Below are 14,257 nucleotides of genomic sequence, written 5' to 3'. Positions count from 1 at the left end.
GCCCTAAAGACACATTTTTAAAGAAAAATAATTGAATCTGCATCGCCACATTTTAAGATCCATAGTATTTGTTTTTCTTCTGCCAATGGAGCTGTGTGCAGTCTCGTTTTTTTGCGGGAAGAGTTGTAGTTTTTGTTGGTAACATTTTGAGGTGTGTATATATAACTTTTGTATTGTGTTTTTGTTTTTGTTTTTGTTTTTTTTTTTGTGAACATAAAAATAGAATTTCTAGTGTTAGTTTTTAAAATTATTTTTATGGCGCTCACCATGTGTGATAAATTATACACCTAGTAAGTGTTGCTTTTTTAAAAAAAAACTTTTTTTGTCCATTTACAACCGTATTTGCGTGTATTTTTGCACATATACATACACAGAGAATAGAACCCATTGATGTCAATAGGTTAGTTCTCATTAACGGTTTTGCGCACACAAAGAAATAGGACCTACTCTATCTTTCTACGTATTGCGTAGCAAAGACGCCCATAGAAGGCCCCCAAGTCTGCAAAAAGTACATTATTATGCGCACAAATCATAGTCGTTCATTGCGCAAATGCATTGTACTGAAGCTTGCGCAATTGCGCATATGTTTGTCTGACGCCGCTGTAAAGGTGGGGGCCCACACAGTGTTTTCAACTACAGTGCATCTAAGATATCTACAGTGCGGCTTACTATTTTTTTTTTTTTCCTTAAACTACACCAAAAAAAAGATTTGCTCTAATTTTTAGTTTGACAGCTGTGATAAGCCAACGACAGCAGGCTGCTATACTCTGCCGGAGGCAAGGTCTATTAGGCTGAGCTACGTGGAAGACATGAGTGCCTTTGTCGCGCTTCCAGCTGCCATGGGAACCCATTGGTACCTTGCAATCACACTGCGGGATGCCGATGGGTGACCTAAGGATCCCCCTCCCTGTGTCATCTGCTTAAATGCTGCAGTGATTGTTGATTGTGGCATGTAGGGGGTTGAACTGCTAGAATCTGAGGTTTCTCCACATCTGGAGGTTAGAGCAGAAGCCTGGCTGTCAGTAATCAGCTAAGCCACCAAAATGAAAAGATGTATTTGCAGGTTAAAAGCCCATTAGTGAGCTCAGTATAAAGGTGTATTGGCCGTCACTGAAACCTTAAAGGACCTTTTTAAGCTTTAGTATATTTTGGAGGAGTCTTGTTGCATTGCTATTGTCGACTTACTATTTGCTTTATCTGGTGCGCTCTTATGTATTTACCAAAGGCAACAGTTTGCAGCAAGCTTGTTCTCTTCTGCTTTCCACATGAATTCAACACATACATACATTTTATTTGGGGGAACAAAACCGAGATATCAAATACAGTACAATAAGTTTCCTTTTAATATGCCTTTTCATAATCTGGCATCTGTCAGGCGCCTTGCTGCCACATTAAAGGGATTTTACTTGGATGACATTTCTCGCACTTTTTAATGCAACTTCCAAAAAAAAAAAAGGACATGAAAATTTGGTGGTAATTAGAGATCAGCGAACGTACTCGGTAAGGCCGATTTCGCAATCGAGCACCACGATTTTTGAGTACTTCACTACTCGGATGAAAAGTACTCGGGGGCGCTGCGGGGCGTGGTGGAGCGGGGGGTAGCAGCGGGGAACAGGTGGGAGCTCTCTCTCCCTCCCTTTCACCCGAGTAGTGAAGTACTCGAAAATCGTGGTGCTCGATTGCGAAATCGGCCTTACCGAGTACGTTCGCTCATCTCTAGTGGTAATCATAATAGATAAATTCCAAGACATTTTCTAGACTCTAACTGCATCCATGTGCTTTTTCTACAGGGTACAAGGCTACAATCAGTGCACCCCATATGGTGAGCGCTTACTGACATTAACATAGTACTTTAGTATTCTTTCATGTGCCCTTTTTAATACTAGAACTTAAGAATTGATTGTAAAATGTGTTTCTAAAATAAAATGCTGAACACCTTAAAGAGCCACACATTTTTCCATCCCTGTCCCCCTCACCTCATATCTTTTGGAGGTTTTGTCTGTGTATTGCAGTCACTTCAATCCAGTGCAGTTACCTGTCTGATGCTTATCAGTCCCCGTCTTGATGGATTGATGTGAAAGCAGAAATCAAACCATGCTGCATCAGTACAGCATTAGCCAGAGGCTTACAATTACCTTTTTATATTCAACTAAATAAGCTACAAAAAGAGATGAGCGAACGTACTCGGATAAGCACTACTCGTCCGAGTAATGTGCCTTATCCGAGTACCGCTGTGTTCGTGCTGAAAGATTCGGGGCGCTCCGCTGCTGACAGGTGAGTCGCAGCGGAAAGCGGGGCAGAGCGGCCGGGAGAGAAGGAGAGAAAGATCTCCCCTCCGTTCCTCCCCGCTCTCCCCTGCAGCTCCCCGCTCCGCAGCGCGTGCCGAATCTTTCAGCACGAGTACAGCGGTACTCGGATAAGGCACATTACTCGGACGAGTAGTGCCTATCCGAGTACGTTCGCTCATCTCTAGCTACAAACAATAAGTATACAGCCAGCGGATGAGCTGTGATCCCCTCTAGGCTGGGTTCACACAGGGCGGAATGACCGCAGCGGGACCGCACGGAAAAGCCGCATAATTTCTACAGCGGAGATGCAGCTTTGCTGCTTAATCCCAGGATTAAAATTGCAGGCGGAATTTCCGTGCAGAAAGTCTGCATAGAAATTCCACGGCAATTCCGTCCTGTGTGATCATCATCAATAACTGTGCTAGTAGAGTATGTCCCTCTTTAGGCCGTTACTGTGGTAGGATCCATGTAATGGCATAACAGACTGTGCATTTGACTAGAAACTGAAAACACAAAGCAAAGTAAACATGAGAAGTGAGATTACATGACCATCGGAGGAGGAGGAGGAGGAGGAGGAGGAGTAGTAGGCCAGGAGTTTCAGGTAGAAAAGAAAATGGCTAACCAGGGTAATTCTGGCTCTCATACATACACATACCAGCGTGTTTTCATACATGTGGGTGTAACTTTCTAAAGAGGCCCCTGTGACAAGCGGCTGTCACAGCTTTATCTAGAATAGGTAGTTATAACTTACTGGAGAAGTCCAGGATTCTCCTCAACCAGCATCAGTATGTGAGGCTGAGGACAACACCTCTTGCTTCACTGTGCATGCCCACGTTGCTGGAGATGAGTCTTGGACTCCTCTCTGTTAAGTTATAACCCTCTACTTTAGATAATGCTGCGATAGCCACTTGGTATAGGGACAGAACTAGAAACCCGGATGTATGATGGCACGCTGCTGGTTTAGTGGCTTCAAAGGTGCTGATAGTTTCCGTTTGATATGTACTGATTGAAATGGTATCGGACAGTTCTGATTAACCATATTTTTGCGCATGCAATTTCCTTATGTAAAAAAAAAAAATGCATTTGGGTATTCTTCTAGCTTGTTCAGCAAATAAGAAAATCGAGAATTTAATTTTAGGACATATCATGCAGCACTACCCTGAGTGTTGTAGTCCACCCATTAGTTACTTAGTTGTCGCTAATTCTACTACGTCTCTTTTGCACTGGTGCCCACAACTGTACACAGTAATCCATGTGAGGTCTGACCAATGATTTGTAGAGGAAGACCTATGTGTAACTATACCACTTTTGATGCATCCCCTGATCCCTTTGCTTTGTCAGCAGCTGCCTGACACTGGTTGCTACAGTTAGGAATTGTAGTGGACAGTAAACTTAACCCTTTCCAATCCACTGTCTGACGTCTGAAGACATTATGATTTAAAAGGCTGTACAGCTCCGATGTTGGAAGACGTCCGTCGGGGTTCTCTTACTGTATATTGCCAGCCTCTCTGCTGTCGGCGCCTATCCAACGTGTCACCTCATGCAGTACTGGCTTTAGCCAGCATATAGCGCCATTGTATCAAAGCAAAAAGAGAGTAACCCCCCCTAGGAAAACCAGGATATAAATTGGATTGGAAAGGATTAAGGCCCAATGACCACAGATGGATTATCGCTGCAATGTCTGTCCATAGACATGCCATGTTAAAAGATTCTTCCCTGCCTACGAGCGGAAATTAACTGTGATATTCCGCTCGCGGGGAAGACCTGAATCTGGACAGGTGAGTATAGGGTCTCTGGCCGGCATCGGGTCTGATTCCGCTGCAAGATTTCACAGACTGAATCCGACCCTGTCGTGGGCATGAAGCCTAAGTCCTTTTCATGTGAGTTTCCTATTTAGTAAGTAATCTTGGTATATAGCATACTGTCCTCACTTGTTTTAATTACTTTACACAGTTTAGTACTATCCACAAGAATTCATATTTTTGTTTAGATATTTACTAAAACCTCATGAGACTAACAGTACATCTCTGTTCTACAGCATGCACATGCACTGGAGTTATTAGAAGATAAGCTGCAAGAAGGAGCCAAGGCATTGGATGTTGGCTCTGGTAGCGGATACCTCACTGCGTGCTTTGCTAGAATGGTTAGTCTGATATTATGACAGCAATATCAACTTGCATATATGACTATTATTATAGTTCATTACATTATGGGTTCTTCTCTGTTCACACGAACTAAAGTTAAATATCTTCTCCTACTGTGTTCTTCCAGACTGCAGTACAACTAGATGGCAGATACAACTTCAGCTGTTGGGTCATATGTCGGTCTGGAGGCCAAGCAATAGTTTGATTTACATCATCATACCCCTGAACTGCTTTAAAGTTCTGTTGATTGCCCCTGAAAACAAAGTCAGCACAATTTTTAAAGGCAGCTTTTGAGTTCGATAAAGTACATTTTGGAGCTCAATGGTCAGGGAATGCTGTTTTATACTCCCTGCGTGCCCTGTTCCTGCGCTGTGTTCCCCTAAAGCCTGCGCTCCAGCAGTGACTCTTCAGTCTGCTCTTTATGCGCATGCTCCCATTCATCTCTATGGGAGAGCACACGCACAGAGCGGACTGAAGTGCTGCTGGAGGATGGAAGCAAGCCTAAGTAGGTGTACCTTTGGAACATTTTCTGAGGTGACCTGGACACAGGCTCTTCAATAGAAACAGCAGGTGGATCTATTCTAACATTAGTCGTGGAATATCTGGGGATAAAAGCCTTTTGTAATAAGCATAAATACAAAAAAAAGTTTAGTATTATGTGCTAGATATTAACTATTAACAATATCCTTCAGGGAACAACCCCTTTAAAATGTTACACTTTTTATATCTTCGGGATAGAATTAGGTTAAAGGGGTTGTCTCGCGGCAAACCTCAAAATTTTACCTTTCCCCCTGTCACCCCCCTCGCATAAAAAAGCAAATTAAAGCCGTTTTTAAACCGCTTGCTACTCACCGGTCCGACGAAATAAGGACTTTAAAAAATCTTCTCCCTAAGATGGCCGCCGGTCCTTTCCCAGGGATGCACTGCGGTTTTCTCCCATGGTGCACTGCGGGTCTTCTCCCATGGTGCACCATGGGCTCTGTGCGTTCCATTGCCGATTCCAGCCTCCTGATTGGCTGGAATCGGCACACGTGACGGGGCGGAGCTACGATGACGACGCGGTGACCAGCTCTCCGGCACGAGCGGCTCCATTCACCAGGCAGAAGACCGCACAGCGCAAGCGCGTCTAAAAAAAAAGCCAGAAGCCAGCGAAATTAGACGGCACCATGGCGACGGGGATGCTAGCAACAGAGCAGGTAAGTGAATAACTTCTGTATGGCTCATATTTAATGCACGATGTACATTACAAAGTGCATTAATATGGCCATACAGAAGTGCTTAACCCCACTTGCTGCCGCGAGACAACCCCTTTAAGGTCTCCCTCACACAGGGCGCTTTCAGCAGCGTTTTCAGCCCTGTTCTAAACGCTGAGCCAGGCTCCCATTCATTTCAATGTGATCTGCTCACACAGGGCTGAAAACGCTGCGTTTTGAAAGCGCTGCATGTTCTATTCTTGGGCGTTTTCAGCGGAGTCTCTCATTGAAATGAATGGGCAGCGTTTTCAGCTGGGCTCAAAAGGCAGCTGAAAAGGCAGCGTTTTGCAAACACCCTGTGTGAGGGAGGCCTAAGAAGCAGGAAGAGATGCTAATAGAGGCAGAATTGATCCCCCAGTAACAGTAATATTTTGTGGAAACAAAAAATAAAAATATTACCAATTTTAAAATGATTCTTTTCTCCTCAGGTAGTAGGTTTTAAGTAAAAAGGTTATGCGCTCGTGGAAAAAGCAGTTAGGTCGAGCAGAATGTAGAAAGAATCCGTCCTGTGAGGGACGGAAGAGATATAAAGTAGAATGGCACTTACTCGGAAGGAGGGGGGTGTATAAAACAAGAAGCTCTCCTCCTTCACGGAGGATAGGAAAAAAAGCACATTGGGGAGCCTGCTCAATATCCGTTGGCGCTGTCTGAACTATTGTGTTTGTATATTCTCCTCAGGTAGGTCTCACTGGGAAGGTTGTAGGCGTAGAACACATTGAACAACTTGTCTTTGATGCTCTTCAAAATGTTCAGCAAGATGATCCTGAATTGCTGAGTAGTGGATGCTTAAAGTTTGTAGGTAAGTGCATTGTTTGGCAGGGTAATTTAACCCCTACAATCACAGTAAAATTAGGGGAAAAAACTTAAATCACTCCCCCCCCCCTTTTGCCATATCTATAATAGAAAAAAAAAATCTTGGTATCGCTGCATCCATAAAAGTCCAATCTATCAAAGTAGCGCATTCTATAAAAACGACTTTATAGAATAAAGTTATCATGTCATTTTTGTGGCAGTTTGTGTGCCGTAGAAACAAGACGCACTGAAAGATGGCGGAATGTTTTTTTGTTTTTTTTTTTCATTTTTCTTCACTTAGAATTGTTGTTAGGTTTTTCAGTACATTATATGGTACATTAAGTTGCACCATTGAAGACTACAACTCATCCCGCAAAAAGCAAGCCCTCATACAGTGCCGTTGATGGATAAATAAAGGAGTTACGATTTTTTTAAAGGGGGGGGGGGGTGAAAATGGAAAAAACAGGGGCCGTGTCATTAAGGTGTTTAATCAAACCCCTCTTTACTCTGCCTGATAACATGCTCCCTGTCCTACTGACTGCAATCTCTGCTAGCCGCCATCAGCCATACCAATTCTGCCACTATAGGCTCAATTGATTACTACATACTGTGTTTCGCTGAAAATAAGACCTTGTCTTATATTAGCTTTTGCCCCAAAAGAGGCACTAGGTCTTATTTTTGGGAGAGGTCTTATTATACTGACCTGGCAGGCTTGGTCCAGGTCCTGCCCACTGCTCTCCACAGCTGCAACGCAGTTCTTGGCCGCTCATACATCACTTCCTGGTTAAGGTATGCATAAATCCTGCCTCCAGGAAGCGATGGCTGTGATTGCTTCTTTGACCGCTGCTCAGCCAATCACTGTAGCGCTGGATGAACCAATGCGATGGCTGTGATTGGTTTATCCAGTGCTGCATTGATTGGCTTAGCAGTGGTGGAAGAACCGCATTGTAGGGATTTATTATTTGGCTGAGCCACAGCCATCGCATTGGTTCATCCAGTGATTCTTAGAGGTGGGATTTATTTATGAATCCCGTAACCAGGAAGTGATGTTGTACGAGCGTCTGAGGTCTGTGGGAACCGTGCCGAACCTCTAGAGAGCAGTGGGAAAGACCTGGACTAAGCCTGCTAGGTAATGTAATTTTCAGGGTAGGGCTTATATTTCAAGCCTCCCTGAAAATTGGGCTAGGGCTTATTTTTGGGGTAGGGCTTACTTTTGGGGAAACTGGGTCTAACCGTGGTTTTGTTTGTTTCCAACTGCTCTGTAAGCGCTGTGGAATATGTTGGCACTATAAAAAGTATTGTTGTTGTTGTATTTACTTTTTCACATGAAAACTGGAATTTTTTTTTTTACTTAAGTTTAACAAAAAGGAATATTAGAAAATACCTTTTTTTTCTGTACAATACAGTGCAATACATAAGTATTGCAGTATATTATAATTGTGCTGACTGCTTAATATGTTGAAATACATGTCAGCTCTGGGAGCTTTCACAAGACTTTGGGATATTCACATAGTCAATGATCTCTTTTGATCTCACTTTTATTCTTATTGAACGTCAAAATGCTTAGTTGAGTTGATGAGATGATGAGTTAATTGATACGATGTTGTCAAGTAATGTAGCTGTCTGTGAGTGTTTTATGTGTTATATAATGTTTATATCCTTTGTGTTTGCAGTTGGTGATGGCAGGCTTGGTTATCCTGAAGGAGGTCCTTATGATGCAATCCATGTTGGGGCAGCAGCTGCAATAGTACCACAGGAAGTAAGTGAATAATAGTGGATATCAAATCTAATAATCAGATTATGTTATGAATTGTAAAACACTTGAAAACTTCACACATAGCGATTCCGCCACGTGGGAGGAGGGGGGAGCATTGACAGGTCTCCGAGATGAGCCTATCAAATAGATAGCCTCACAGTGGAATATCGCGGGGAATCGCAGCATGGCTCAATTTAAATCCCATGAGCGGAGAATCGCTATGATTCTCCACTCATGGACGCCAGTGCTGCGCTTTCCCTAGTAACCCTATGGAAAGCTTTACAGAGTGTGATCCGGGGGCGATTTATTACCAGCGGATCATCACCCTTGGACAGGCAGCCTCAATGCGGTTGTATGAAATACAGTTTTATGCTTTTTATTTGTGTGCAGAAACTTTTTATTTTTCTCCTTTTACCACACAAATCATATTGCTATATTTAAGACATGACTCTTAAATTCTTCTTTACCTATACTTAAAGGGCTATTCCCATCTCAGACACTTAAGGTATATCTCCATTAAATACAGTTCTCTATAATTGGGGTCTCCTGACCCCATCCCGGCCCTCTGCCGCAACCACCAGTGGCCAGGATTACGGAAACAGACCAACTGACTCTTCTACACTATTTCAGTAACTCCCATAGAAGTGAATGAGAGTTACAGAAACATTGTAGGATGTAACTCTGATGCTCCCATAGTCCCAGTCCCTGGTTTCCATTATAGAGACACTATTATTCCCATCTCACCCATGTTTAGCTGAGATTGGTATACCCCTTTAGAGCACTTTGTCCACCGAAGATCAGATGATGTCCATTCGTATTCTTTATAACACACCTTTCTTATACCTGCGCAGTGGGCCCTATCTGCATAGTAGAATGGTATCGCCTATGGCCAGGTCTGTCCATAGTACTGTTCATGGGCTATACCATAGAAGACACTGCACTGGTATAAGAATAGGATGTGAGCAGAATTTTAAATATACATATATTAGAAAATTGTATGATTTCCTATTCTGTAATGACCTAAGCAAATGAAAACTGTAAAGAGCAGTGGAGAGCTGACAACCCCTTTAGAGATTTAACACACATGCCATTAATCTTATATTGTCCGTGTCCTTTTTTCTTTTTGAGCATGATGAATATTACCAGTATTTGTTGTGAGAATGACAATTCCCATTTTCTTTTTGCATTCCTTTGTTGTGGTCTTATTAGGTATGAAAATGGGAGATGGTGCAGTGCATTCCAAATTTGTCAGAGGAGCATAGCATGGCTTTGAGATTTCTCATGCCTACTAGGCGGTCTCCACAAAGTGAAACTGTACACCCCCCCCCCCCCCCCCCCCGACTCTTGTGGCCTTAAGGCTGAATGTACACAAGCGGATTCGAATTGTGGAATCTGGAGCGGGCATATTCCGCACAGACTGCTTCAATTGACGTCACTGGAAGCCGTCCAGTCCGCGGCTCGTCCATAATTGACATTGCGGATGGCCGTAGATTCCATGGGAAAAGCAGGAGTTAAAAAAAATGTGTACTGCACATGTCCGATGGTGAGCCGCATGGGTCATCCGCAGGACAGAAAAGAAGAAAATAAAATACATGTGGATGCTGGCTGGGCACAGGGTCAGATTCCGCTGCAGGCTCTCGACTCACCAGTGTCCATGCGGCCTAAGGGGGTTGTCAGAGAAGTTGAAACCCATTTTTCCATGTACTACTATAACTAACTGGCATATACTCGCCTTTCCCCACGCTCTGATGTGTCTTGTACCGCCACTCAGGGTCTTCCCTCTGCCATCACATTTACAGGCTACCCCAGTCCATTTACAGCACAATAAGGCTGCTGCAGCCAATGACGGGGTTCAGCGAACGATCGCTGAGCTCTGTCATCGGCTGCAGCAGTCTGTGACATTCCGTAAACAGGCAGGACTGCAGGTTGTAAACAAACAACTGAAGTGAAAGATCAAGCAGCCCCGTTAATAGTTATATAGGGACAAATTTACTCATTTTTGTCTCAATAACCTTTCCGTTGTGCGTCACTAATATATAATATTATATATCATACATCATTGCTAACTTTGGCCCTTTTTGATTATTTTCAATTAAGGGCTCCTGTCCACGGGCGAATCTTCACTGCGTTCCCCGGGGCGATAATCTGGCCGCGGGGAACGCAAAGAACGCTTTTCATAGCGTTGCTATAGAAAGCGCAGCCCCCCAGTCCACGAGCGGAGTATCATTGCGATTCTCTGCTCGCGGACGGCAATTCGCAGCATGCTGCAAATTGCCACGATTCTCCGCAGTGAGCCTATCTGTCAGATAGGCTCACTGCAGAAATCCGTTTGCCAGCTCCTGCTCCTGGGCGGAGATTCGCCGTGGGACTTCGCAACACCTTATTATATATCTACCTCTTCTTTTTTTTTTTTTTTTTTCTTCCATCCTTCATAGACATATTCTACTCCCTAGTTCTTGTTTCAGGCTTTTTTGAGGACCTGTCTCCAATGATTTTATATGATGGAACTAAAAATCTGTCACAGGAAATATGGTCAAGATAAAGAGGATCTACTTTTAAATGGGTGGTGTTTTGGAGACGTTTTACTGTATATTATTGTTCATTTTAATCATTTACTAACTATTATATTCTTTTACTTTTGAGCAGCTGCTCAATCAGTTGAAGCCGGGAGGAAGACTGATCCTACCTGTGGGACCGGAAGGTGGAAGCCAGGTTCTTGAGCAGTATGATAAAGATAGTGCTGGGACTATTACAAAAGTTCGTTTAATGGGTGTGATGTATGTTCCACTGACGGACAAGAAAAGGCAATGGCCAAAGTAAGAACAGCTTTAAATATTTATGAATAGCTTAAATGGGTATTCCCATCTCAGACAATCATGATGTAAAGTCTGGGGTCAAGATGAGAGACCAGAATAACATTTCTGGGTAGTAACGGGCAGAGGTTAGAAACAAATCAGAGTTCAGCACATGGGTATCGGCTATAGAGGGATTAGACAAGCTTGATCAGTAATCAGCCAGATATTGTTAGCAGGAGTAAGACAAAGACAACTAGCTGGAGATCAGTGGACAGATAATGGTTGCAGCTGTCCAGAAGGATGGCAGCTGAGCAGAATGAACTGGACTTAGCCAAAAGCATAATAATCTTATAAGGAGGAAGAGGCACGGCCAGGCTTTTATTGGAATTGTAATGCGATGGCTGTGATTGGCTGAGCCGCAGAGCTCGAGAACCAATCAGAGACATTGCTTCCTGGAGGCGGAGTTTGCAAACTCCATTACCAGGAATCCATGTTCTGTTGGCAGCTGAGGACTGAAGCAAGAGTGCCAGAGCTTGGGAGACTAGCAGGAGGGACCCGGACGGCGCCTGCTAGGTAAGTATGAGACATGCCTGAAAATCAGACCCTGTGCCTCTTTTGGGGCAAAAATTAATATAAAACAGGATTTTATTTTCGGGGAAACACGGTATCGTACATTTATGGCATATACTCACAATAAAATTCTGCTTCAACATTTTAGTGGTGAATTAAGTGGATGTAGTAGATTCAACTATTTGTAATCCCTTGGTGACTGTTCTGATAAATAGGCCACTTTCTCATGTATTTTTTTCCCGCTGTGTCAGAGCATTATGAATAGACTCCTCACCAAAAGAAGACCCGATAATCTCTTTACTGGCTGTACGTTTTGTACATTGTCTTTTACAATTTTTTAAAGGGAAATAAGAATTGTTAGAAAAGGAAGGCTGCCTGTCCACGGGCGTTGCCGTATCCTGCGGCCGCTGCCCGGGAGCAGGAGCCAGCAGACGGTTCTCCTATGGTCAGCCTATCTGACAGATAGGCTGACGGCACAGAATCGTGGCAAATCGCAGCATGCTGTGAATTGCCGGACGCGAGCGGAGAATCGCAATGATTCTCCACTTGTGGACAGGGGGGAAGCGCTCTCCATAGCAACGCTATGGAGAGCTTTCACTGCGTTTCCCGCAGCCGGATTATCGCTACGGGGAACGCAATGAAAACCCGCACATGGACAGGCAGCCAAAAGTTGGAACAGACTTATGTTGAACTTGTGAATTTAGTTTAATTTTTTTTCTTTTGTCATAGGGATGAACTGTGAAAAGTTTTTGGTACAGCACAAGACAACGCAGCACAGAGCAATTTGTTATCAAAGATTGTTTTCAGGATCTTAAGAGACAGCTTTATTGCAAAAGCACTCTTCTGGATCAGAAATGGTGTCGGGCTATTAATTTACTTTATTGGCTTCAGTGACAGGCTAACAAATATTTATATGTGATGCCAGGAGAATAGGTATAAATATGGGATTAGGAGAGAATGCAAAAAATAGTTTTCCTGCCTTTCACTATAATATTTGATAGAAGGGAAACAACTGCTGTAGTTTAAAAAATGTCACATTTTTTTAACCATCCACAGACGTTATTTGTGCACTTCAATTAAAGGGTCGTTCCAGTTCCTATTTGACTCCATTTCATGCTAGAAATTTAAAAGCGAAGGAGGCTTTAGGTGTTGTACAGCTGCTTGGGCAAGCCGACTGATCTCTGGCTATCACTGCCAGGGTAGTTTCACACAGTGTTTTCAACTGTTTGTCAACATTTTTCTTAGCGTTTTTTTTTTTTGCTTTTTTCTCTAAATGTTTTTGGCAGTTTTTTTTCCAAAATGCACTCTCTAGGTACAGCATTTTTTCTGGCACGCCCCTATAGGCTTCTCTGCAAGATGAGAAACGCCAGAAAAAAGCACATTTTAAGTGTTTAAAAAAGAAAATGTCATTAAAAAGACTGTGAAAAAATGCTTGCCATTTTTTTTGTTATTTACAAGCATTTAAAGATGCTAACAAAATGTATTTCTGAAGGATACCTTAAACTTCTCTCAGGAAACACTGGCAAACGTGTACGTGGAACTACCCTTTAAGAGATTAAAGGAAACCTGGCATGTCCCCATAGCACCATTAACTACATTCTGGTGTTAGGGAAAAGACAGGAAGCTGGGTTATGTAATTTTTTTTATACTCCCCTTCTTCTTCTTCCCCAATCCAGCGCTGACCTCCTCTGTAGTTTCGGAAATCTGACTCATTTCAGAGTCCCGTGCGTGTGCTCTCCCATAGAAATTGTGTAGGAGGGCAGACTCTGAAAAGAGTCAGATTTTCGTGTGCCACTGGGACTTCAAAGGAGTAGTGGGTGAGTTTAAAATACAGAATGAAAATCACTCGGCTCTCTGTCACGTACCCTAACAGCACCATAACTTAGTTTCTGGTGCTGCGAGGACGTGACAGGTTCCCTCTAACTCTGCAAAATCTTTGTTAACTCATGGTGTATGTGAATTTAGCATTTCTGTGTGATTTACTGCAGTCACATCTGAATTTTCATGTCTTGCATAGTTAAATCTGTTGCCTGGCGCTTTGGGCATTATTATCTATTGATGACCTATCCTGATTGGCAAGAGTCTGCCTCTCAGGATCCCCATCGAGCAGCTGATTCCCACCACTACTATCAGTGCAGACAATGCAGGAAGAAGATTGTGCCATCTGTACTGCAGTGCCCTGGATTGGTGGTGCAGGCACAGCTTCCATTTAATTCAATAGGAGGTGAGTCTGCGCTATGAACCTGCACTGACAGCAGTGCCAGGCATCAGCTGATCTGCAGTCATCCCAAGTGGCGGCCCCCCGACAATTATCTATTGATGCCCAAAGTCCCTGACAACCCCTATAAAGAGAATCCTTCAGCTAGTTTTAGCCCTATAAGCGGAGCTAAGCATATGGGCTGAAAGTAGGTGACCTGTGGACTCTGGGGATGTGAGTATCATACATGCATTGAGCGGCACTGCTAAGTAGTCCACCCATTGTGATATTAGAATGGGTGGACTAGATTGCGTGCCGCTCAATGCATTCATTGCTCACACCGGGGAAACGAATGGTGCGGTAATTATAGAACACTTGCATCTCTGGACTCAGCAGGTCACCTACTTTCAGCCCAAAAGCTTAGCTTATTGGTCTAAAACTAGCTTAAAGAGTCTCTTTTAA

At 43.4% G+C, this 14,257-nt stretch overlaps 1 protein-coding gene across 2 annotated transcripts in view; it reads left to right on the top strand.

Moving 5' to 3' along the window:
- Positions 1-12,694, top strand: part of LOC136633149 (protein-L-isoaspartate(D-aspartate) O-methyltransferase-like) — a 31,687-nt gene extending 18,993 nt beyond the window's left edge. For both annotated transcript variants that reach the window (XM_066608662.1, XM_066608663.1), the window contains exons 4-9: positions 1,791-1,822; positions 4,327-4,431; positions 6,364-6,484; positions 8,151-8,236; positions 10,880-11,049; positions 12,328-12,694. In XM_066608662.1, coding sequence (XP_066464759.1) covers positions 1,791-1,822; positions 4,327-4,431; positions 6,364-6,484; positions 8,151-8,236; positions 10,880-11,049; positions 12,328-12,340 — 527 coding nt within the window. In that variant the 3' untranslated portion in view covers positions 12,341-12,694. The remainder of the gene's footprint in view (positions 1-1,790; positions 1,823-4,326; positions 4,432-6,363; positions 6,485-8,150; positions 8,237-10,879; positions 11,050-12,327) is intronic.
- Positions 12,695-14,257: the final 1,563 nt, after the last annotated feature.

The sequence above is a fragment of the Eleutherodactylus coqui genome, chromosome 6 (assembly GCF_035609145.1).
Source record: "Eleutherodactylus coqui strain aEleCoq1 chromosome 6, aEleCoq1.hap1, whole genome shotgun sequence".
NCBI classification, from domain to species: domain Eukaryota; kingdom Metazoa; phylum Chordata; class Amphibia; order Anura; family Eleutherodactylidae; genus Eleutherodactylus; species Eleutherodactylus coqui.
The sequence above is the reverse complement of the archived record's forward strand: the minus strand, read 5'-3'. Positions and strand labels throughout refer to the sequence as shown.